The 27,738-nt window shown below is 36.8% G+C and overlaps 1 protein-coding gene and 1 long non-coding RNA gene across 2 annotated transcripts in view; both read left to right on the top strand.

Moving 5' to 3' along the window:
• LOC131692842 (tyrosine-protein kinase receptor) overlaps positions 1-27,738 on the top strand; it is an 87,925-nt gene that overhangs the window by 25,479 nt on the left and 34,708 nt on the right. Inside the window, exons 2-5 of the mRNA XM_058980163.1 lie at positions 1,059-3,339; positions 25,608-26,216; positions 26,284-26,365; positions 26,458-26,619. Coding sequence (XP_058836146.1) covers positions 2,602-3,339; positions 25,608-26,216; positions 26,284-26,365; positions 26,458-26,619 — 1,591 coding nt within the window. The 5' untranslated portion in view covers positions 1,059-2,601. The remainder of the gene's footprint in view (positions 1-1,058; positions 3,340-25,607; positions 26,217-26,283; positions 26,366-26,457; positions 26,620-27,738) is intronic.
• Positions 13,612-15,103, top strand: LOC131692843 (uncharacterized). Its single transcript, XR_009306076.1, has 3 exons — positions 13,612-13,929; positions 14,043-14,155; positions 14,441-15,103. It is a non-coding gene; the product is annotated as an uncharacterized LOC131692843 (long non-coding RNA).

Raw genomic sequence — 27,738 nt, forward strand, 5'->3', positions numbered from 1 at the left:
CGAAATAATGTTTGGCTTATTTAAATGGATTATTACTATATTGAACAATAAATAGGCGACAAAGAGTAACCCAAAAAAACAAGCCATAACGTTTAAAGTATTCAAAATAGATATTTGAAGTCGTCAGTAAAGTTATTCGCAAAAGTAAGATCTACAAATTTGCTGAAGACATCATTTCGATATAATCACTTCCAAGAAAATTTGTGAAAATATCTCACTCATAGGGTGATTAATCAGCAAAAGCACAATACCAAAAGAAAGAGCATATTGCCTCCATTATATTCTCCGAAGATACTATTGACCTGAAATAAGCCGTTTTGGCGTTAATAATAGACTACATGTTTTGGTCATATTTCTGGCAATGGGAAATGATAAAAATCTTTCGTCCGCATTTAATGTTCAATATCTCTTTTGATAATAGTCCGATTTCAACAATCTATAGCTTGTTAATTGTAAATTGTTAATCTATATTGTCAATTTCGGCAGATAATTTAAAAAAACTGCAAAAAACGCCATTTTTACGCATTCAAACATTCATATCTTGGAAACTAAACATCAGAATCAAAAACGAATTAATAGCGTTCATACTGTTTTTAGTTCTTTCATTTAAAATTGGTTTGGTTAAGATCGGTTCAGCCATTGCTGAGAAACACGAATGAGAATTTGTCCGTTACATACACACACACACACAGACACACACAGACATTGTCCCAAATCGTCGAGCTGAGTCGATTGGTATATAAGACTCGGCCCTCCGGGCCTCGGAAAAAATCTTGAAAGTTTGAGCGAATTCTATACATTTCTTTTATAAGAAATGTAAAACAAATACAAAAGTATGTCATGTTTGACCCTAGCTGAATTACAATATTTCACTCAACTTATGTGGGTATCAAGTGTAGTAGGCATGCTTTGGTCCAACCTTCAAGCAAATAAAAAGCAACAGCCCACATTTAGGATTTTTTTTCTCTGGTCAAACCTAAATTTTCCCACTCATCAGTTCAAATGCTATTGACATTATATCGCTACCCACAATCGGTAACCGATCCTCAATCACATAGCTCAACCAACCCATCCACCGGGTATAAGGACAATGGGCGTACATGAACCATGTAGCATCCTTGACTGATAGATTAAACTGAGCCGAGCGGTTGACGATGCAGGCAGGCTAGGTAAAAGAGGCGGCCAAATTTCCTCCAACATCCTTGCCAATTCAGTGAACATTCGAAGGAAATTGCGAGAGTGTAACGCACTTACAAGAGAGACGGAGAGGGATCGAGAAGAAAAACAACCAAAAGCTGACTGACAGCAAAATGCACAGCATCCCATCCTGGCATCGGTCGCAGATTTACGCGAGAGCAAATCTCACTCACAGGAGCAGCAACCAGCCAAACCAGCAGCAGCAGCATTCAGAGCATCGCGTGTGTGAAAAGTGAAAAGTGATCTCGTTTCGGGAAAAAGGCGAAAAATTTTGCTGCTGCAAGTTGGACGGACTTGAATCGTCATTTGCAACCAGAGTGTGTGCGTCCGTGAAACCGTACCAGAACCGTGAATCGGAATGAACCGTGACCGCTGCAGGGAAGGTCGTGAAAACTCGTGAACTGTGCCCTTTTGCGTACCGCGTATCTCGGTTCGGACGTGGAGATTTTTGCGTTCTTGCATGGCTTTTTTGGTGAGGCAAAGAAAAAACTTGGTCGGGGCGTCGACTCGCGGGTCCACGGTCGCATAGAGGAATTTCTCGGCTAAATCCGGTGGTCCACACAGCAAATGGAGCACTTTTCGCAGGAAATATGAGAAAAATTCGGATTATTCGACGATTTTTTCAGGGAGTGGATAGTGTAATATAAAAAAAATGGTGAAAATGGTAGGTTTTCTCGAAAAAGGATAACAGCCAAAACGGGTTCAAATGCGAAGAAAAGAGCAAAATGTGTAACCAACCTGGTGAAATAAAGTTTGAAAAGCATCGATCAGGAATGAAAATGGTGTTACGCACTATCATGTTTCTAGCCAGTGATGAGATGGTCGCTGATAAGTCCTTCCTATCGGCAGTGAGTGATGGCGACGAGAAAAAGAAGAAGTATGGTATCGATGGTGAAGGCAAGACCACCTCAGTAAGGATTTAAGAAGAAGCAAAATGTGTAGATCGAAAAAGTCGACGTATTGAAAATGAAGTGTAAAACGTAAAATGTAGTTCGACAATGCCTCAGTGTAAAACTATTATGTCAACTATTTGAACGGAAGAAAAAAGTAATTTTACAGTCATACATTTTTTTACTCTACAACAGTGCCAATAGTAGCAGGAGTAACATCAGTCGAAGAAAAAAGTAATCCTCGTACAGAGCGAAAAAGCTGTCAGTGGGTTGGAGCGCAAGGATTTTCTTGTGAGCTACACACAGTATTTACCGCCCATCATAGACGGTATCCTGCTTGGGCTGTCTCTCAAAGATCGCCTGCCGAATTTTCTCTCCTGCTCACGCTATCTTATCGCTTCAAACACAAATGCAGCCGTACACCAATACAGTTGCAATTCCACCAGTGGAGATCAGTGTAGGAAGAGAAAATCATTAAAAAAAAATACAAGCATTTAAAAAGTTCAATCGCAAAATGCCAAAAACTACGACTTACGGTCTAACCTCGCTATCGACAGTCGATCCTAGTAGATGGCGAACGCTGGAACTGCTTGTTCTGGCATTATTCAGCCTGCTGCTATTGGATCAGGCGCTTGGCCAGCGGCCTCTCGGTAACGCCACATTTGGGATATCCCACAACTCAACGGGTGTGATAAATGTCCTGCAAACCCCGACAACCCGACATCCGTCGGATATGGAACACCATCAGCACCCGGCACACAGTAGTAGTACCAGCAACCAGATCGCCATCGCAGGCGTTGAAGAAAGCGACGGTGCTCCTCCACAACCCAGCATAAATGATATCACGTCTGAATCCGGGCCTCGGAATGGGGCTCAAGATATGATCCAGAGGAGTCGCAGCATCAATCCGTACTTTCCGACACCGGCAACGCCGCAGGGATCCGGTGGTGATGATGGGCACAACGATCGACGGAATCTGCCCTTCAATCCACTGCGTCGGAGAAAGCCGGTGTCGGGCATGTCGGAGTTGCGGAAATTCAACCAGCAAAAAATGGCTGCAGCTGCGGCCAACGAGAACGGCATCGAACGGGGCAACGACAGCAGCAACTCGCGTCAGCACTTTCTCGGTAGCGGGAATGTCGGCATGCCGGTACAGTCTCCCGGATATGGCGGTCAGCGTCGAGGTAGACCGTACGATAATCGGCAGGGAGACGATCCGTTGCGAACGATCCGGGAGAAATTCACCAATGAGGTGAGTACCGATCCGAGCATATAGGCTTATTTTTCATAATTTGTGTTGGTCATTATGCAGAATGTACATATGATAGAAGATGGAGTTTGCTTCGTAAATTCCATTCAATTATATTAAAATGTTAATTATGGTCACAAATTTCAAGTGTAATATTCGGATTAGGGATTTTCGATGTAACCGTCAGTTAAAAGAACCTTAACGGCCCACTTGAAACCAAATTGTAGTACATCGTTAGCACCACAATTTGAATTTTTTTAACAATTATTGCTTGGAGAATCTCATTAGTTTCGATTCCCAAAAAAGAAGTGCAACAAATATTTCAGATTTTCTAGAAAATCAATTTATGTTTTCGTTGCAAGGTCAGAAACTTTTTTGACCAATTTCGCTTCACTTATTTTTTCCTATGAGTGACCGGAAATAAAAGTCGAAAGACCAGACATTGCGTCGTAAATCCCGCTTCAGATATATTAGAATGAAAAATTGGATTTAAACTTCAAGCGTAAAAATCGGACAGGAGCTCTTCGATGTAAGAATTATTTAAAAAACCTACAGTATAAAAGCCGTAAAATTTATAAGAACCTGACTTTTCTTGAACCAATTTTTAACTTTATTTTAACGTTATCTGGATTTCCCTGCGAACGTATTATTTACTTTTAAGCACTTTTCATACTGCAGGTTCATCCTGGCCAAGTTTTTCTAGTCAAAACTTAAAAACTTTTAAGCGGAATGCTTCCAGTCTGATTTTTACATTTTTACGGTTTTGATGTTTCTATCCGATTTTTAATTCTAATATATTTGAAGTTTGTTTTACGGAGCATATTATTTTCTGCACGGATTTTTTTCCCCCAAAAATCGTGAATAAAGTGCCATGAATTCTGGAACAATCACGTTTTTACGTTACGAAAACAGGACCATGAACAAAAATCATGGCTTTTATAGTTATGTTCAATTTGCCCTCAATAACGCCCGCATAACGCTTTCATTAGTTGAAATAATTGTTTTTGCTTTGTGAACTTTAGTCACGGTTTCCGCTAAGTTATTTCTAATTCGCTTCTCAGTACGCGAACTAGTTCACAACTTTATGAACATTATTCATAAAACCAAAGGTTGACTTATGATTTTTTTCATGGATATAGGAACATTAGTTCACAAATTAAAATATTTTGGCTTTGCTTCGTGAATTATTTCACGAAATTCGGAATTTTGTTCATGAATCCATTCAATCCTCGTGAAATAATTCATAATATATTAGTCACGATCCAATATCCGTGCTTGTGAAATGGTTCACAAAATTATCAAATATTTTGCATGTATTCGTGAACTAATATATTAGTTATGATCCAATATCCGTGCTCGTGAAATAGTTTACGAAATTATGAAATATTATTCATGTATTCGTGAACCGGTTCATGATACCTAGTGTAATAGTCACACCTTACCATTCGTTTTCGTGCAATAGTTCACGAAATCATAAAATATTCATGTATTCGTGAACTGGTTCATGGTTCCTAACATATTAGTCACGAACCAATATCCGTGCTCGTGAAATAGTTCACGAAATCATGAAATATAATTTATGTATTCGTAAACTGGTTCATGATTCCTAGTACATGGTTTACGATCTATCTAGTATCTAATTGCGTGCTTTTGATATTTATAAGATATCCCTAATCATTTACAATTTCATGCAACATGGTAATAAAAATTTTCCGTGAACTTTCACAAAATTTGGAGTATTATTCGTTATATCATTTTTGTTCCATGCACTTTTTCATGAAATGCCCAGCTGCTAGCGACCATACATACATATTACTACGAGCAGTAGATATAAAAAAATTATTAGGGCCTCGAGCATCATTATTTATTTGATAAGGTTCATTGTGATGTCCGGACAGAAAACGAAAACTGTACTGAGAACCCCAAATAGTGTGCGTGATATAGTTCGCAGAACCAGAGTCTTATTTTAATGATCCAGTTCATATTGTCACGTTATTCCGAGTAAAAAACCGTTAGTATCCAAAAAATAATAGATCACGATAAGGCGAAGAGAATTTACGAATACCATGATAAAACTGGTGATATCATAAACATTATTTACATTACTTTTTGAAAGTAAGCTCTAAAAAGAATATCATGATAACATGAACAGAAATTACGAAAATCGTGACTAAGATCCTGAATTCATGAACACAAATCACACAATTTGTGACAAAAATATCTAAAATCGTGACTAAAATCCTGAAACCCTGAATATTCGTGACTAAAATATCACAATAACATGAACAGATGTTACAAAAATCGCGACTAAAATCCTGAAATCATGTACACAAATCACATAACTCGTGACAAAAATGTTTAAAATCGTGACAAAGATCCTGAAATCATGAACATGAATCACTCTGCTCATAACTAAAATATCACGATAACGTGAATAGAAATTACGAACCATTTCCAAATCATGAACAAGAATCATAACAAAAACTAACCATGTCCAGGGAACAACAACGGTAACCCAACCAAACATTCTAATGTAACGCCATGTACATATTCGAGGCAAACTGGTTTTTGGAAAACACAAATAGTTTCATGAATACGAGGTTTTTTATTCATAATTTCAGTAACTTGGTCACGGTTTTCGTAAATCCTTCAGTTCATGAAATCGTGACCTTTTGTTCATAAATTTATGAATGGATTTTTTTCCATGTGGGGACTTTTATTTTCGCTCGCTCATATCAATACTGTATTTACGGATTTTCGGGGGTCCAACGCTAAGGTCGCCAGTACTCATACTAAAGCTTGTATTCGGTGATCAAAACTCACGGAAGGAAGCTGTGCAGGTAGTATAAGAAAAATCTTTCAAAATTAGCCAAAAACATTGTCGGGCAAGGCATTTGTGGATGTGGTTAAATGATTCAGCTTTTCATCATATCTGGGACCGTTAGGGAACAAATAGATATAAGGACAAATAACTACAAAAGCAACTTCTTGGTCTGATATTGTTGTGACCAGTGCAGCATGATGGAGAACTTATCAGTAAAAAGTTATTCTAACAATAACTTTATGTTTTTAAATTTCATACTAATTCATATATTCATATTTTATTACATAATATAATTCTAAGTATCATTTTAATCCTCTACTGCCCAATTTTTTGTTCCCCTTCAAAAAACTTAAGTAGACTGTTTTTGTGATGAGAAAAACGAAAAACATATTGCCGGTTTACAAAAGTTGCGGGTTTTTCAGTTAAACTTTAAAATATGAAACCCGCCGCGGGATGCTGGGCCAACAAAAATTTAAAATATTATTTTTCTAGCTAAAACATTTGAGATGATTCCTTCTGGGATGAACATCGCAGAAATATGCCTAGTTTGTATGCACACACACACTTACGGATGTCTGCGACCTCAGTATTCGATTTCCAGTATATTTCCAGGTAATTCTTTTGGATCGAGGTGGACGCCAAGTTCTTCTTATCTGGTGTTAGAAGCAACAGATATGCTCGCGTCGGAATGAAAAGATAATGATAAGTCAGAAATATGAATCTACAATTGTTGGTTCGATTAATCGGGTTCTATAATTCCCGCAATCAAACTTAGTGTGTCCACAAAAACGTAGATGACTACAAATGTAACTGCATTGTTCATTCATGGCCGAGTTGATTTAATTTCAGGTGGCGCATAACAGTAATATTTACACATACAGGTGGTCTGAAAATCCCGATCTTGCAATTCACGGGCCCGGTTGGAAAGTTTCCGCTAGTGTACAGATAATTTAAAATACTTATTGTTCATTGATCATCGAGTTGGTGTAACTTGACATGACATGCCAGTAATATTTAGGTGCAAATATTTTGCACCTAAATATTACGCTTTTCGAATATATTTCCTCTACAATGTTCTATGGAATCGGTCTCAGGATGTCCCAAAAATTCACGAAAGCAACTAAGAACAGAATCTAGAGAATGCCGCAGTCCTCTCATACATTCTATACGTCTAACTGTGAAGTTTGATATGGTGCTCGGTATTGTGTGGATGTCCTTTACAATGCTTCCTGGAACCATATCTAAAAGCAAAACAAAGTTTTGATACTATCATTCCGTTTTGGAACGTGACATTCTTTTTCAACAGACTTCGCAGCCGATTCTTTGTGTACAGGACAATAAAAGGTCTACTCCGACGATGTTACTGATTACTACAAATCTTTCCTGGATAAGATCCGAAAATACGACGAATGGTTTATGAGACCAGCACCTTTCCCTCAGAACATCCAAAACAGCGATCGTTTCTAGTCAGATTTCCTACAACTAGCTAATATGTCTCCGAAATTATTTAGAAGGTTGACATTTATGATTTTTATTTATACTTAGGTTATGCTAAGGCACACTTCGAGCTAAAAGTTGTATGAGTATTGAGTATGGCTCACATGACCCCCTGACAGATCCCACGGGATTTCTTTGTAAAGCCAGAACTGGTTTTCTGACCTGACCAAAAAGTATAGTTATTAAATCTTGAATGATTTCCCGATCATTTGCTAGTAGTTTAGTTGGAATCGGCCGAAAATTGAGAAAACTTGAGCCAAATAAACACATTTAAAAGTCATAGGTACTTCGAAGACGCAAATTTTTTTTTCACCCGGCAGCCCAACACTGCCTTTTGGCGGGAAAGGTCTTTAGCCCATAAGTGTAGTTTCAAGTTAGTACAAGACCAAATTTCTTTTTTACGGCAAAGTACTACTGTAAAGTAACTTACCAATAATTTTTTTTTTTTTTGAAAACTCCAATTTTTAATTGAATTCTCGACAAACATATGATTACGGCTTAAAAGCCATCTGTCAAAATTCTCTTTGAAAGGATATTCCGGACAAACCGTTACTGGTTAAACACAGTTCATAGCAGTTAATGGAAGAGAAAACTTTTCTTTTCTGTTTACTACGAACATCTGTGATTGGCGAGTAACGGTTTTTCACGAATTTCCTTTCAAAGAGAATTTTGACAGTTGGCTTTTAAGCCGTAATCATATGTTTGTCGAGAATTGCGCTACCACACGCTAAATAGTTTTTTTCTCGTTTCCCTCAAATTTCCAACTTTCAACTCAAATATCATTTTATATTATGATTTCAACAAGCAGATAATGTATTTGTATGATAGGTGGAAATGTTTCGAAGAGGTTTCGGTGGGGTTGACAACGCAAAATATTGTATTGTAGATTTTACAGCGATTCTGCTGAACCCCGTCAAAAGACGGGGTTGGGCAGCAGAGCGTTAAATCAAGTTCAAGTTCTTAAATGCGTTAGTAGTCAGGATATTTGAAATTTTACAAAAACAATAATTTCGTGTGATTATACTATTTTTAAAAGTTATTCGCGTTACCCCATCATACAATGTCAACAATCTAATGTTAATCGTTTTAAAGGTGTAAAAGGAACTTTTTCAGTGCCTTTGGATCTTGGAGAAGCTTCAATAACCCCTTCATGCCCATTTTGTTTGTGGACAGCAACACTACCAGTCAAAAGTTTAAGTTTACCCTAGAATGTTATTGTAATATTCAAAAAGCTATGGTTTTCTTCATTCATTGTTATTAAGTATTATCATTTATAATTATTTTTCGATCCATTTCTCTGCGATAGACACATAAAATATATAGTTTTTTTTCACTTTTCAGTAATGAGATGATAATCTTCGAATTAGGTCAATTTGAATAGATATTTTTTCGACAGTTACTATTTTCAATATAAAAAAAATTTCTACTTACCTTATGATAAAGAAAAATTTAAAAAATAATTTGAAATATAATTTTTGGAGTGAGCTCTCGTAGCACTAAGATATTACACGTATTACGTATTCGACGCATCAAAAGAAAACAACCTGTCATAACAAGATTGTTTGTGATCTAGGCGTCACCCAAAGGCGTCAATACCCCTCCTACACTCTGACCAGTAACAGTAACGTGTAGCAACATGATATAGTGCAGACGCACGTACTTGACAAAGTCTACTGAGAAACCCTCTCAATTATGTAAAATTAAAAAAGAAGCAAGTGAACTTAAACTTTTGACTGGTAGTGTATTTGTATAGCTCACAAAAACAAGTAGGCTAATAAATACATTCATTTGAGTATTAGTTTGATTGGATTCCGATGAAGCAGTGCTGCCAGGAACAGTTTACATTGACGACGGAATCTGAATTTTTCATATATCTTCGTTATGTTGCAATATAATTTAAAACTGATAAAACTTATGAATTGAGACTGTATTTGGTTACGTTTTCTACGCAAGTGTACTATTGTAAATATTCTGGGAGAATTGAATTGAGCATTGGAAGGTGAAAATTGAGCAGCTTCTAGCGCTGCGAATGGAAACACCTACACGGAAAGCAAGAAATCAGCTCTAGAGCTAAATTCAATTTCTGATTTCAAATTAGTTGAATTTAAAAAGAAACTCGTAAAAACAACTAATGTGCTAGTTAATAAACAAGTCTTATTTTTCTAAAAAAATGTTTTGTTTTTAAGAGAAGGTTTTAGCTGAGTGAAATCCTAGACACAATCCAGCTAAACAAAACCAAAAAACTAAATTTGATTTTTCAACTATGCATGTGGTTGGAATCAGAAATATAAAGTATTCTTTTATTTTAGACCAGATTAAAATGACTGCAAAAATCCAGCACGCAAAAAAACAACTAATTCAAATTAGCTTTCAACTAAAACCAAAGCTAAAACCAGCAGATAATTACCTAAGTTCGATTATGTCAAAAGTCTGCTCGTAGTCGAAGCGGTGAGATGTTATTTAGTAGTTTGATATATAAAAATAATTGTGTACGCTATTTACAATGGTGAATTATTGAGTACATCATAGTGGAATTTAAAACGGAAGACAACGGTAAAAGTGTTTAATATAACATTCCACTAAGTCGCTCAAAAACAGTGCTTTTGTTAAAGAATTATTGAGTCTTTTTTGCAGTAATTGAAACCAGTTACGACTTCTCGTGTCATGAAAATAAGTTATTTTAGTTATTTTCATATCCACATCGTTGAATTTATAAATGGCACCAATTATTAAATGGGAATCTTATTTAAACTCCAAAAGTTTTATGTGGCTGATGCTATTTCTTATTAAAATATGTGAATTGTGCAGTTTGTGAGCATAACATTTTACATACTTTTCAATAATTTAGACTTGCCCTATGTAAATGAAAATGATCAAAGATTGAGTTGCAGCTCTAATCCGGTAGAAATCAGCCATTCCATGTATCAAGAGGACAATTTTACTGGTCCTTCAGCATAGTAAAATCGGTAGCGAAGTCAGTTGAAATTAAAAAATTGAACGAATCCTATACATTTCTTTTGTAAGAAATGTAAAACAGGTATTGTATCGAGACATTGCTTTTTGGAGTTTCAGCTTACATAAAATATAGTCCGTTTACCCATCTTACACTCCAAAGTAACAGCCGAACTATTCATTAGAAAACATCATGAAAATCATCTAACCTTGTTAGTCCCATCTATAATACTCAGTAAAGCGGTGAAGCTTCAACAGCTTTTTTCTCGGCTATTTCTTCATTATAGGATTTATAAGCATTCATAGGCAGTATAGCCTCACAAATTTCCGAGCGAATCGTTAAAACATTCACACACTTTGTGAAGTTTGATATACTATTTTGTGAACTACTCGACATACTAGCATTATGTAACTTGGTGTCGACATATACTACGTTCCAAAGAAACTTGAAAAACAAACCTTGCGTTATAAGTTTACCCTATCATTGAGCTGTCGCTGAAGCAGATTGTACACGTTACTGTAAGAAGTTCAAATAGACAGGCAGACAATCGAAACTGGATGAAAACCTTTAATGCCACTCACGGTTTGGAGCTTTCTCTAACACAGGAAACTAGATTCATTATATAGAATATTATGGAGTATTTTAACAGTCAGATGACTCATCCAACAACGTCTATGAGATGACACGAACAAAGTATGTTCAAGTCCTACTCAGTTAAACTTATTCCGGAACCGGTTCGGATTTCTGAATGGAGTCAGTATGGTTTCCAACTCAAATGCAACAACCGATTCCGACTCAATCGGTTTCAGAATCGGTTGTTGCATTTGAGCTGGAATCCATACTGGTTCCATCAGGATTCCGAATCAAATTCCGAATGACAGAGCAAATGGAGATCCAACTGGATCAAATATTTCTTATCATCTTTAACAAGCTGGGTCAGTTTCGACCTTTAGCTGCTAAAAACAATCTGTTCGGGCAGCCGTTAGCGTTCAGTTCAGACATAAGTCAAATTAACTTACCTACATCAAGATACCAATTTTCTAACTAATACTACGGATAAATCTTAACGAGTGACCAGTTAAGACCCAGCGAACAACTAGATTCTTCAATCCACACATTACATAACATGAATAGCTAACAACGAGCTACAAAACCGCAATGGTACTGGTACGGATCGAAACATATCACAATAACCTAAAAATAAAATGATTAATTCGAATACATATTTCAATTGTGAATGAAAGATGTCTTCGAAATGAAGACATGTCTTCATTTTGAAGACATTTGAAAGGCTGTGAAGACGGGTTTTTCATTTAGAAGATAAATTTGTTTCGGTTGTCTGACCGATTTCTGGCAGATTTCTGGCTCAAAATCTGAAACCGATTCAGAATCCTGGTCGGTGAAGACAAATGAAGACATTTTTTCATGAAATGTGAAGACATTTGAAAAATATGCCTGGTATCCCTGCGGTATATCGAAGTATAAAAATACAATTTTATTCATTGTTTTTCTTCGGGCTTTACTTTAATCCCAGAGATGCCAGGTATTTTTTCAAATGCCAGCAATAATAATTTTAAAAGTCTGGGAAGAAAAAAAATGTCACGAAAGCTAGTGTAATCAAAAGCCTTTATATTCAAAAATCTGTAAATATCTGCAACCTAACTAAAAAATCTGTAAATATCTGCGTCATCGAAAATATCTGCAGCTTAAATTAAAAGTCTGCGAATTTGCAGACTTGTCTGCAAATCTGGCATCTCTGTTTCTTCCTCTTTCGGTCGACATTTTTACATGGGGGCTGGATCATTCCCAGTTAAGCTCAGCCGGAAATGAACCGGAATTCTGGCTGGTTCCAGTTCGTATTCCGGCTACAGTGACACAACCGATTATAGTTAGAATCGGTTGTGTCACTGGAGCCGATATACTAATTGGAACCAGCCGGAATTCCGGCTCATTTCCGGTTGAACTTTACTGGGTAGGTTTGTTCCAGTACCAGGAGAAACTGTAACCCAGTAAAGTTCAGACGGAAATGAACTGGAATTCTGGCTGGTTCCAGTTCGTGATGGGCCTGGAGCCGGAATACGAACTGGAACCAGCCAGAATTTCGGTTCATTTCTGGCTGAGCTTAACTGGGCAGTACTGCGTATATATAGTTTTTTGCTACTTGATAGTGATGGGCATTTTGAAAAATAAAATCGATTTTGCTACATCGATCTTTTAAATTCGAAAAAATCGATGTTGTCAAACATCGAGCCGGGAAAAATCGATTTTTCGAGGTAAAAAGATCGATTGTGGAAAAAATCGCGTTTGTTTCAATGGGAATTTTGAAAGAAAAATCGATTTTATTGAATAAATAAAAACGATGTTGTCAAACATGGAACCGAAAAAATCGCATGCAAAAAATCGATTTTTCAAACTGAAAAAATCGATTTTGAAAAAAAAAAAATCGTATCGGCATTGCCCATTCCTATACTACTTGGCAGCTGGGAACAGTTTCGATTCTAAAGTTTCGCATTTCATTAAGGTGAAGCGATGCCAAAATCACAACAAAGGTTCGGTTATGTTCGGCTATGTTCGGGTTACGTTCAGCATCTGTGTGCGGCTAGAAAGTACTATACCGATATGAGATGGCACGCACACAAGCGTATCGTTCAGCAATCAGCTGACTGGTTTTTGCACCACGTGTTTCATTTATTTTGAAAAATAAAAAGGTACAAATTTCCCAAACGAATCAAAATTCCGTGAAGAGAACCTATTCATCAGCTTGTGCTAACATGCCTGCATACAGTGATACAATTTCTAAGCAATCTGAGATAAGACACTCAAGTTACAAAAGATTTTGTCTTGCGCGCCAATGCAATGTTTTGATTTCGACGATGAAATAAAAAGAAGAAGCAGAAACGACGGTAGCCATTTTAGCTGCCACCTTGTGGCTCTATTCAGCATGTCCTTAACCGCTGTAGTTTATCATACGATTAATTTTTAATTAACTCCGTTCGGGGACGCAACTGTCTAGGAATGTAGTCAGTAGAAGGAAACCTAGAGCTAACTCATTAATTTACAACTGGGTATTCGCAAGTGCATATGACTTGCTATGTGAAAAATTTTCATGAATTCGTCGCTGGTTTACTGTCGGACCCGGAACGATGAACTTAAGCCGTTAGCATAACTAGGGGAACAACATTGAACATTGGTAGATATTCGTGTGATGCTCCAGGATTTCAGTTCTGCAGTCTCATTGATCATAATACACCGATACAGGAATGCTTTGAACCCGATCTCGTACTTAATCATCGCGCCTCGACAGAGTTCACGTGATAACGTGAGTATTCAAGTACTTTTTTGGTTTCAGTAATTCTTTTGTTCTAATGATGACACACGTACAAAATATAACGTGGCATGTTCCGTTTAAATATTGTGTTTTTTATGTTACAGACATTGATGGCAACGACAGCATCGATCACATTTGGTAGTAATAGATAGTATGTATCAGTATACTTCTTACATACCGGTGTCCGTATACACTACACCATTATATAGCAGTTATCGTAAGTAGACGATTGTCCTAAATTTTAGATATAACGTAACTGCATATGAGAGTATCTTTGCTTACTTTCTCCGTTGATTATTACGGCGTTACTTTACAACTTTCCTATAATATGCCGGCACGTATCGAAATTGAAGGTTTTGGGTTGCACAATTAAATAGCAAACGTAAAAATGGCCGACTTATTACTAAAAGAGGAAGTATACAAAGAGAGGCTCTCATGCGCAATTATGGTATTCAACATTTAGTGCAGAATGTGTATTTGATGATCTGCTATTTAATTTTAGCCCTCTATTGTGACATAACCCCTGGGTGCATTGTTCAAGAGCGACTAGTAGTCATAATCATGACCATCCTTTAGCAATTGACAAACCGGGTTTGGTTTTGCTAACCATAGTCATCTAGCGTCTCATTTTTAAGTGGGTTCCAGAATCACTTTTAAATGTCAATATACACTGCGTGAGCATCAGTTTAATGGAAAGATTGAACATTCTACAGTCGTCGAGTATAGCTTGCAAACTTTTCGAAATGCTCGTAAGTACATACAAGCGCGTGAAAATGGAGCAATCTAACACCTCTTTTTTCAGAAACCTTTTTCGGAACTGCTTAGGTTGGTAAGAAAGTAATACTTCGGACACTAAGGCGATGTCTCTAAAACAGTACCAGTGAATATTCTTAGTTTCATTGAAGCGACTAAATATTGCTGCTCAAAGATTACAAGAACAACATTACTGTACACAGAACTGGTTCAAATCTACATGCGACTGATATTCTTGGCAGCTCTGCTAAATTCAGCGTACTAAGCACAATCACAAGGTATTCCACGATGCAGTTTGTTGTCGATAAATTATACATGATACAATCTTTGCAATCAGAATGAACTCCGTTATCCTCTGATTGATTAAACAAGTCACTGGAACGGAAAATATATTAAAAAAAATTAAAACTCATTTAATGTTATTAATAAAGACAACCCGCGGGACTAAATACAAAATAAAACAAAATTCTATATTTAATTGCTTTAAACGCTAAATTCAAAAAACGCCATTGTTACAGTCAACCATACATATTGGTTAAATTCAACGAAAACTATGATTGAATTCACTAAAAACTGACTGAAATCAACAATTAACATTAGTTGAAATCTACAAAAACTATTACTGAAATCAATATCGATTGCTGTTAAAATAAGGAGTGTATGAGTTGGTTTCAACAGAAAATATTCCTGAAATAGCGAAACTAGGAATTGAATATAAGAGGAGTGTGTCTAAGCTAAAAGTGACAGCACATTTGCTACCTCAAATTCAACAAGAAAAACAGCAATTCTAACTACCAATTTAGAAGTATTTAGGGGGTTTGAAAATAAAAAGTTCAAATCAGCAAAATTAGATTTTTCTCAGTTGTCTCAAATAATAACTAGGAAAAAACAAAAATTCAACTAAGATTTTAGTTGCTGAGACTAATTTTCGTTCTCCGTGTATCTTTATGAAAAAAGGCTTTTCGTGTTTCTTGACTCCACCCTTTTCAAGGAAAAATAGTTTCGAAATCCTACATGCACAAGAAAAAAGTGGGCATGAAAGGGTGAAATAAGTTTTCCTAACAATATATTTATAATTCATGCTATTTGCAATCAAAAATTGAATTTTCTTTTTGAATATTATTCTAAATTCCATTTTAAATGAAAATATTTCAACAAAATCCTCGAAAAACTATTTGTTGTTAGATTATTAGAATTTTTGAACAAACACAGCGTCCAATATGGGTTTAGACAAGGCTCCAGCACCCAAACTGCTATAATTGAATTAGTTGATCTAATAATGAGCGAAGTGGATCGTAAAAACATTGTTGGTGCCCTATTTCTAGACCTTAAAAAAGCAGTTGACACATTGGACCACACAATACTGCTGGTCAAGCTGGAATGTTACGGTATCAGGGGCATTGCTCATTCTGTTATTCATAGTTACTTCACGAATAGAAAGCAATTTGTATCTGTGGATGGTGCACGTAGTAGCCTTGCTCCCATTGGAATCGGTGTCCCTCAAGGTAGTAATATAGGACCTTTGTTATTTCTGTTGTATATTAATGACCTAGGTAACTTGAGGCTTACCGGAACTCCTAGACTGTTTGCTGATGACGCAGCGCTGTTTTATCCCAACAATGATGTCAATACTATTATTAACTCGATGGATAACGATCTAGGTGTTCTCGACCAATATTTTAAAGCAAATTTATTATCACTAGACCTTTCTAAAACTAAGTACATGATCTTTCGATGCATACGGAAAACTTTACCAACACATCATCATCCCAAACTTAGAGACTGTACAATTGAAAATGTTGACTGTTTCAAATATTTGGGTATACACTTAGATCCTACGTTATCCTGGACACACCACATAAAATTTATCGAAAAGCGTGTGGCATCCTCTTGTGGTATTTGATGGAGAGTTAAAGCATTTGTTCCCCAGCGAGCTCTGTTGAACTACTACTTTGCATACTTTCATTCACAACTTAACTACTTAGTATCGGTATGGGGGCGAGCAGCGAGCTCTCACCTTAAAAAACTACAAACACTACAAAACAGATCCCTCAGCATTATATTTAAAAAATCACTTTTATATTCGACTTTGTTGTTATACTCTGAAAGTGCCCACAATATCTTACCCATAGCCCACTTATGTGACGTACAAACACTATTATTCATATACGAGAATCTACATAACTCCATCGCGCAGCATAAAATACATTTTACAACTTTAACACATTCTCGTTCAACACGTCGAAATAGTAACTTGCAACGCATTCGAGCAGCCACAAACTTTGGCCAAAAGCGGATTCTTTTTATTGGACCTACGAAATTTAATGCACTTCCACTTGACATGCAGAGAATCGACAATCGTACCATATTTAAGGCTAGATTGAAACAATACTTTAAACATAGGCTTAACGAAATATTTAAGTAATGGTATTGTTTTGTAATTTAATGTAAACATCCGTCAGCAGTATTTAACTTAACTTTAATTTAATTTATAATGTGGATCCCTTAACAGGAAATCTATTTCCACTGGGATTCCACCTTAGTTAATTATCTTATTTTAATTGCACATCAGATAGATATAAATGTCTGTCTCAGCTCAGTTTGTTTTATTTGTTTTCTTGCCATTGTTTTTGGGCTGAGACAAGTTGCATCCACTACCAGGGGGCACTTGTATGAGTACTTTGGTGTGGGGAAATGTGGTAGGCAATCAAAAAAAATTAAAAAATTAAAAAAAAAAACTGTTCGAAATAACGAAACAGTTGTACTTTTAAAACTCCATATAAAATACAACGCTACTGAACTTGCCCTAAAGAATTTGGTAGATATAAAATATTAATACTTGAAAACCTGTGATAAAAATAAATACCAATCAGTACTTTCTTCTGGTGAGATGGCATTACCAAGGATCGTTTCAGAATAGCTTCACAAATTTTTGAAAACAAATCAAAACTGCACCTGATCCAACATAATTCAATCTTCTGACCCATCAAAATATCCAACTATCCCCCACCTTTCAGTAGGTGCAAACTCAGTTGAGTCTGCCCGTGCTTTGGAAGCGTTTGATGAAAAACGCATCACATGTATCAGAAACATGAAACGCGTGTATAGGTTCATCACGCTAGGAACCTACGAAATATTTTGACATTAGAAGTCGTGCGTAGCTCTGACTTCTGTGGGCATTTTTAATACTGTTTATAACTTTAATAAATAAGTAACAAAAATCCATTGTAACTCAATGTATCTAAGTGCAATTCAATGAAGAGAAACAACTACAAATCTCGTATTATTACATAGAAAAATAATAATAAAAATAAAAAGATATAAAAATCCATAAAATCCTTCTACGAAACAGTTTTTATGTGTGTAATAAATATTGTTTTGATCTCCCCTAATGACGCTGCAAGTTTAATTTATATAGGCATAGAATTGAAAAAAAAATTCCTTGTACTACAAGGAAATCTGTGATGCACTAAAAATTGTATTGTTCTTGCATTAAACGCGTTTTTGGGTTTGGTACTTATACACATCACTTCTCCTCCCAACTCGATCACATAAATATATTTCCATTCATATTTTTAAAAATTAACAACATTGTCGAGTAGCAAAATAATTTGCTTCACAATTAGCCATCGTAATATATCCAGCATGACATTAGAGGAAGCGTATCAGTTATTTTTTTAAATTATTCGCATGATTTTGATCTTGATTCTTTACGATGGTTTCCACTGTTTTGTGGTAACTGGAAGTCGCCATCTTGGAATTCAAAATGGCGTTAATCATCAATCTTCGATGTCTACTGACTACCCTTTATCTTTTAAATGACACCGGAAGTCGCTGTCGTGGATTTCAAAATGACCGTTATCAGCAATTTTCGATGTAGACTGACCATCCTGTTTCAAATGACATCCATATTGATGATGGTTCTCTCTGTTTCCATGTAACTGGAAGTCGCCATCTTGGATATCAAAATAGCACTAATCACGAAGTTTCGATGTCTATTGACCATTGGTTTTCATTGATTTGTGATAAATAATTTCTCAAATTTATATTCGGATAAAAATATATTATTTCTCCTCTCGGGGCAAAAGTTATGCATCTTTTTAACTCATTTTTGCGCTAAGGTTTAATTATTTTATTTCTGCTCTTACTGCTATTTAAACCGGTTTTGATTTTTTAAAACGTGTACCATTTTTGCTCGCAGTGAAACTCCGGTTCAACTTAACACGTTGAATTTTATTGCCGTCTTGCCATTTGTATTTGGTAGATTGCATCACCAGGATATAATTCGCGGTCAAATGGTGTAATCCAGAGGTTCTCAACCTTTTTCGTACCACGGACCCCTTAGAAATCATCCTGTGGACCCTAGAGTGACAGGAAAAAAATGACCCTTATCGGCCCACCTGGTTAAATTCCTAGTCCCACCAGGAGTACTTGCACCAAATTTGAAGCAAATCGGACAAGTCTAGCTACCGGAACAACGTGCCTGAAGTTTGTATGGGATTTTTCGACAATTCACATGGAGAAAACCCACTAACTCGCATTTTTGCCGCTAGGTGGCATTGTATGTATCGTATTATCACTTTAAGTAAAAATAAGAAAGATAACTTAATTGTCTACAACTTTGCCGAAGACTGCTAATGAATTCGGCTTTGTTAAAAGAAGTTATTAAACTTTTAGTAAAGTGATGTTTGAGTCAGTTTTGCATGGAGCCTAGCAGTGCATGGTTGTGTACCTCTATTCGCGCGAATTAAACATTTTTGTGAAATAACCATTAGATTTAGCTCTATGGTATGTTCAGAAGAATTGTAGTAAATGATACGGGCAGTGTTTTGGTTAGATCATTTTAGTTCCACATTTTACCACATAGAGGACGCTAACAATAACTTTTCAACGGAAAGAGATAGAAATTAGGTGTCTTCTACAAAGTTGTAGAACAGGCATTTTGCAATAATTCTTCCGAACATCGTTATATTCTATCTCTCTTCTATGAAAAGTTAGTGTTGGCGCCCTCTATGCGGTCACATTTGGAACTAAAATTTTTCAACCAGAACATAACTCGTATTATGTCTTATAATTCTTTTGAACATACTATTAGGCTAAACCTATCGATTATTTCACAAAAATTCATAGTTCGTGGGAATCGAGTACTGATACACAACCATGCACTGCTAGGCCCCATGCAAAACTGACTCAGACATCACTTCGTTAAAAGTTTAATAACTTCTTTTAGCAAAGCCGGATTCACTAGCAGTCTTCGACAAAGTTGTAGATAATTAAATAATATTTCTTATTTTCACTTACAGTGATAATACGATACATGCATTGCCACCTAGCGACAAAAATGCGAGTTAGTAGGTTTTCTCCAAGTAAATTGTAAAATTTACTTAAGTATTCGGTAAAGTAAATTGTCGAAAAATCCCATACAAACTTCAGGCACGTTGGTCCGGTAGCTAGACTTGTCCGATTTGCTTCAAATTTGATGCAAGTACTCCTGGTGGGACTAGGAATCGAATCAGGTGTGGGCCGATTGCGTTTTCAAAAATTCATTATTTTTCTGGGCAGTCTAGTGGACCCCCACGGATAAACATCGATTTTGTATGCTATCAATATGTTATTTTCAGTTTGTTAGGAAATAAGACATAAAATTTTATTATCTCGCGTGTTTTTTGAGAAGGGCCAACTGTCAAAGTTCACTTTGAGAGGAAATTCTGGACAAACCATTAGTCGCCGATTATGAATCATAGCAACAGAAGAAAGAGAAAAGTTTTCTCTTTCATAAACTGGTAACTTCCATTGTCGGCGAGTTACGGTTTGTCCGGTATTTTCTTTCAAAGTGAATTTTGACAACATGCTTATTGACCCTTCTCAAAGAACACCTGGAAAATATAACAAACTTATATGCTTAACTTTTTTCTGGTCTAAACAATGTCCTATCGGAGCACGGTAAAACCTCTTTAATTCATCATTCCTCTTTCTTAACCACGGTTCTCTTAACTCTCAAACAGCATCGTGTAACTATGAAGGTCAGAGTACCATATTTTTATTCTGTCAGTTCATTGCTAACTACGGTTTAAGTTATTCAAATGCAAATGACAAACGCAACGTAATATCGTTTATTCCTAGTTTTCAAATTCCCTGTGTTCTTTCCAATTGTCATTATAATGTGTCTATTTTAGAAAACATTTGATTAAAACATTAAACACTTTTGTGTTATGTTGCTTTATCATTTTTTATCGAAAGTAACTCTAAGTTAGGGCGCCCATGACTGCATATTTTATAGAACCCGAAGTTACTTGCTCCCCATGCCACACTAAGACTCTATCAGAAATCTGTGTCAAAAAGCTCAACATTAACTTATTTTTAAAGCAACTTAAATGTTTGAATGAAACAAAAATAACCAAAATATATGAAAATGGTTTCAGATGTTTGCTACTACGCAGTGTTTAAGATTTTTATATGAAATTTTAAGCCCAACAATGAATTTAGGTAAAATGGTCTGAGTTGATCCAAAAAAATTATTAGCGTTTTATTACAGTAGAGAGATTCCATGAACAAGTAGCCTCATGAAAGGTGACCATCGCCGATTCGAATAAAAGTTTGTAGTTGTATTCGGTTTAAGAACCTCCATGATTTCCCCTTGCAATTAGAATATTTTGACTAAAAAGCAATTTCTCAAAAAGAAAGTTTTTGTATATATTACCGTTAAAATTTTTGTTCGTTTACCGTATTTTGTACAGATTAACCATCCGAGAATCAGTTAAAGGAAATAAATAGTTTAGCGCGAAAATATGTACACTGAGAAGCGTGTGGCATTTTTTACGAAAGCAAAAATATTGTTAAAAAATTTAATTACAAAAAAGCTCACTTTTAATTTTATTCTGTTAACGAAATCATTAAAAGAAAGGAAATATTCTAAATGTCATTGCATCATGCAGAACTTATCAGTAAAATAGCTTTTCTAACAATAACTTCATTCCTGTTTTCAAATTACATAATAATTAACAGACAAAACTGTAATTTTATTACGGAAAATGATTCAAAATGTCATTTAAAATTAAAACGTGTTTAACGAAATCCTTCCAAAATTAAATAGTTTTCAAGATATTTGAAATTTTGTTTAATTAGTGAAATTATGCCCTTTTTATGAGTTATTCGCGTTTCTCCATCATGAACTACCAACAATCAAATGCAGGATGTATATTCAAAGTCCTAAAACCGCCATTTACAATTTTTTACAGTAGAACAGGAAAATGCCATGTTTTGGTAATCTATACTAGAAGACATGATAATTCATATGACAGGAACTGTAGGGTAAGGTGGGGCAAATCCGACCGTTGGGTAAACCCGACCCCCCTCTGTTACCGAAAATCAGCAGCACTACGCGAACTAATATCAATGGAGTCGTATAGAGCATCTAAAATAATCATAATGGTGGCATAACAGCATTTTATTAATCTACATTGAGATGCTCAAACGACAAAAAGTGTGTTTTTACAACTTTTGATTTGACTTTTGTGCATTATTGCCTACAGGATATTTCTGATTGTTAAAGTGATTGCATAAAAAAAGTAAGTGGATTTAAATTCTTTGATTAAAGTCCTACAAAGTGCGTAGATGAATTTGGTTCAACCTTTTTCATAACTTTTTTTAATTGCATCGTAATGAAAAATGACGCGGGGGGGGGGGCAAATCCGACCTCTCTAAATAGAGGGGTAAATCCGACCGCTTTTTTGTTTATTTATCAAATTGAAATATATTTTTTTTGTTATTTTATATTATTTTTATGAAAAATGGTTCATAATTACAAACGAAAGACACAAAAACGTAATGATTATAGTATTCGTCAAGCAATTGCTCCGATGCAAATAAGAATATCATTACGTGCTACTGCTCGTGATTTTAGCATTCCAAGATTGACATTAAACTCTATTTTCTTCATGTTACAATTTAATAACACAACATTCATTGATTTATCATTGAAAACCTGTTTTAATCCACCTAGAGGTGCAATTGTGCCTTTCTCATTTCTACAAACTATGATTTAATAGCTGGTTCGTACAATATAACATTATGGAAATGTCTTTCATTCTTATTACACTTGGTAAGTATATATAAGAGCACCTTTTTGCATTCATCGCGATATCGGTTTGAATCGGAGTTTTCTCTGTGATCGCACTCCACAACCCGTAGCTCTGGAGCTGGAAGTCGGATGGAGATGGAATTTAATATCAGTTTTCATTTGAGACTAAGTTGATCAAATCGGTTCTGCCATTTCTGAGAAACCAATTTAACCGTTATTCTGAATTTGGATGCTTCCGGATCCGTCGATGGTGTGTGGCCAGTGGCCAGTGTGGCCAAAGAGACTTTGAATGACTGTTGGTGACATAGATCTACAAATTCAACAGTTGTGTTTACATTTTGGAAAAAAAATCACCATTTTACATTCATCGCAGAATTCGTTAGAATCGGGATTTGCTGCGTGATCGTACGTATCACCCTGTAATTCAGGAACCAGAACTCGGATCCACACAAAATTCAACAGCAGCTGATGGACCTTTCATTTAAAATCAAGTTTGTCAAAATCGGTTCAGAAAATTCCGAGAAACCGATGTGGACAAATCAACAAATTTTGTTTTGTAACCATACTCTTCAACTCGTAATCCGGAACAAGATGTCGGTTGAAAATGAAATTCAGTAGCAACCTATGGGAATATTATACCTTTCATTTGAAACTTTGTTTGTAAAAATCGGTTCAGCCATCTCCGAGAAACCGATGTGGACATTTTGTTAACAAATCCGCACATACACACACATACATACACACAGATATTTTGCGATCTCGGCGAACTGAGTCGAATGTTATATGAGACTCGGCCCTTCGGGCCTCGGTTAGAAAGTCGGTTTTTGGAGCAATTGCATAACCTATAATATATAATATTTAATTAGCTTAATCAGCATGAGTTCAATGTTATCTTCATGGGATTATATTTTGAAATGTTGGTGGAATGGGTTTGAAAGTGGAGGGAATAGGGGGTTAGTAGAATGGGAGTGGAGGATGCGTCAGAAATCCTTCATCTTATTTCGGTATACGGGGTGGATGAATAAAATGCGGGCGTGAGGGTGGTCCAAGGGGAGGGGAGTGATGAAGGAGGAAGGTGTAAGGGCAAGGCGGGGGGAGGGGCGGCGACGCAATACTCAACTGCATATTTTGCCTTCCATTTGAGACTTGGTTTGAGAAAATCGGTTCATTAATCACCGAAGAACCGATGTGACTTTAATTGTGAAATATGCCCGGAATTCCGGACTTCCGGAATCGTCGATAGTGGACAATATATTCAAAGAATGTTTGATTGGAAATCAGTGATCTAGATCTGCTATTAGAAGTAATCTGGTGACCATTTCAATAGTTTTTAGCCTCTGAGGTATTACGATTGTACCGATTTATATGGGAAATTCCAATGTATCCTTACTAACACCCCCGTAACTCCGGAAGCAAGGGTCAGAACCGAATGAAATTCAGCAGCAGTCAACGGTATTACTGTATCTTTCATTTGAAATCAAGTTTGTAAAAATCGTTAGAGAATTCGTTGGGGAATGGGTGTGATATTAGCTTAGGAACTAGGCGGGTTCCCCGGGGGCGTCACGAACCGTCATAGGTGGCCAATGTGGTCAAAGCTGCTTTAATTGATCATTAGTGATCCAGACCCGCAAACTAGAGTAATGTTACATCAATTTTAATATGTTTTACATCATTTGAACATCATGATGGTACCAGTTTATATGGGAATTTGCTGTGTGACCGCACTCTTCAACCCGTAACTCCGGAACCGGAAGTCGGATCAGCTCAAAATTCAATAGCAGCTTATGGGAGCGTTATACCTTTCAGATGAAACTAAGTTTACGAAAATCGGTTCAGCCATCTCTGAGAAAATTGTGTGAGTTTAAATGACACACACATACACACACATACACACACATACACACACGCACATACATACACACACAGACATTTGCCGATCTCGACGAACTGAATCGAATGGTGTATGACACTCGACCCTCCGGGCCTCGGTTAAAAAGTCGATTTTTACAGTGATTGCATAGCCTTTCTTTATATGAGAAAGGCAAAACCATAAAATTTGGGTAATATCTGCACTAAATCAACCAAAAACATAGAGGGTTGGGTTTACCCCACCAACAGCAAAAATGAACATTTTCGTAAAACACTTGTATCTCTAAATATTCCCAAGATCCGAATAAAATGCTATAAATACAAAGTTGCCCAGGAGTCTAACCTTTAATTTGGTATATTAAACGACTTGATCCGATGTAAAATGAGCATTTTACAGCCAAAACCTTTTACTAGGTCGGATTTACCCCACCTTACCCTATTTAATGTTGTGTGCTCTAATCGAAGATAACACTATTTGAAAAAGTTATATTTTTTATGTAATAGTTCTCAGAACTTGGAATCGAAAAAAAATTGAAAGTTGGTACATGCTTTTATGCACTTTATTGTAATAAAAAACTACAAAAGTAATCGAAATAAAACCGTTGTTTTAAAGAACACTCTATTGTTTACAATTGAATCTCTCGAGCAATGAAAAGTCTAACAGATAGAGCTTGCGTATCTTCAACAAATTTGTCTAAAATGTTTTATTCTAAAACTTCATCGAAGACAGTCATGTTCTATCTTGAACAACTAAAATTTTTGAATATTACCAAAATTAGAGCCACCCTAGTTTCTGTTTAAACGAAAAGAAGGGCCTTGCAGAAGACAACTTCTATCTAATCTAATGTAATCTAATCTAATTCTTATCCTGGATTTTACACCATCTGCTATTTGTATCTATTTACCTACATCTAAAAACATGTATCTACATTCTATAACAAATTCTTCTTTCTTCCCCGTCTCCCAGCGCTGGCACAATACGATGATCGACCGCGCCGAGATAGACGACATCCTAGGGGTGAAGTGTAACTTCGAAACCGAGTGCGCTTGGACGTGGGACGAACATGATCAGAACGGATTCCAGGTGGTAACCGGTGCCAATTTGACGGAATCGAACCGTACCGGTATGATGCCAGGTCCAGCTGCTGACGTGCTAAGCGATGCCAATGGGCACTTTCTGCATCTCCGATTAACCGTAAATAGTACCCCGCAAATACTGACATCGCCGGTATTTGCCGCCACCCGGGAGAATTGCTACCTGGAGATGTTGACCCACCAAAGTTCGATGGGGTACGGTAGTTTGCGAATTGTGATCGAAACGATCGGGAACCACGAGTCTTCGTGGGTCCCGGCGGAGATCATGGGTAACGACTTGCGACGGTGGCAGTTGAATACATTCCGAATCGATCGGATATCGAAGGATTTTAAGATCCTGTTCGAAGTGGTTCCTAATCGTCTCGGGGGACAGGCCAGAGGACATGTCAGCATTGACAATCTGCGGATGGTTAACTGCTTCCCGGATTCGATGAACACTAACAACTGTAGCTACTCGCAGGTTCGCTGCACCGCTAACAAGGTATTATCTTAGGCCGTCGCATCCTTTTTGCTTCTGAATAATAACTATATTTTGTTCTGAATTTCAGGTTCCTGTTTGCATTAAAACGCCAAATATTTGTGACATTACCGTCGATTGTGATGAGGATGAAGATGAGACTCTTAATTGCGGTATGTTCGTCAGTTAAACGTTGACGTAGTCTTCGAAAAAAGAATGTTTTCGAAACGAACTAAACGATTAATCATTATTCTTCTACTCGCAGACAAAATCCCATTCGGTGGCAGGTGTGACTTCGAAAGTGGATGGTGTGGTTGGCAGAACTATGGGAATGCCATACTGTCGTGGGCACGTCATTCGGGCCCTACGCCAACGGAGAAAACCGGACCGGATATGGATCACACCCACGAGGGAACCAATGTGACAGGTATAATGAATGATTTTCCTATAATTTTGAACGTAATGGTGTTGATTCGAAGTATATGGATAATGGAAGAAACGTTTATTTTGCTGATCTCCATATTTGTGAAGTCTAGATGGGCGAGTACGAATTTTACCTGGGGCTTTGGAATTCCCCACCTGGAACCCAAAATATCTTTCTAGTTTCTGATAAGTCCTCAACAGGCGCATCGTCCGGTCCACTATGGCTCAGCCAATCACTAGAAAGTTGTTGGTTCTGACTACCATCACAATTTGTATCTTTCACTGTGCACCTGTCGATTTTGAGTTGCCAGTATATCGAATTGTGACATCTCTCAGCGCAATCTTCGGCTTGGTCTCATTGCGTTTTCTGTATAAAAAATTAAGTGCACCTTGGCCTTAGTAGCAGCTGGTTAAATCTCGCTGAAACTTTACAGATATCTCATGTATCTATTTTAGAGATGGAGCTATTTTGTGTATACTTTCTCTTGTATATCTTCGTATCCATATCCTGAATTTTATTCGTAACTTCAAATTTCTTGGTAGATCAGGAGATTTTTAGCACAGTGAGGTCGAGCTTGCTGGGAACATCTCCATGCCTAACTAAACTTTTGCCCTGAAAGCCACTTTAATTTGAAACTTAAGCCAAGCCATCTTCGAGGACCAGCGGCTACCAGTGTAGGGTACCGGTACCTCAACTTCCGGAGGGTTATGTGAAGGTCCTTGGAGCTTCGTTAATATTCACGTATATTTACTACTTGGTTCTCTTTAAGCGATTAGTTTGGTTGTTTATTGGTACGAACATAACGAATACTTTATAGTAGCTGGACTCGTCGAATGGTAGGTGCGACATGCACCACAACTCGAGAGCCTTGACTTTTTCAGCTTTGCTATAGCTGAGCGCAGGTTAGGTAGTCTGACCGTAATTGCACTTCGTGAGTGACCGATTGAGTAAAAATCAAATGGAGTATATCATTTCCACTGCGCAGCGCATGTTCCACTGACCCAACGTTTTCATAAACGATGCCGGTCACGATCACGTCCGGGGAAGGTAAAGGAATGTTAGTTCGACACTCACTGTTGATAGAGACCGAGACTACCTCTGCATCTCCACGAGCATCACGGG

This window comes from Topomyia yanbarensis, chromosome 3, assembly GCF_030247195.1.
Source record: "Topomyia yanbarensis strain Yona2022 chromosome 3, ASM3024719v1, whole genome shotgun sequence".
In the NCBI taxonomy this organism is placed as follows: Eukaryota; Metazoa; Arthropoda; class Insecta; order Diptera; family Culicidae; genus Topomyia; species Topomyia yanbarensis.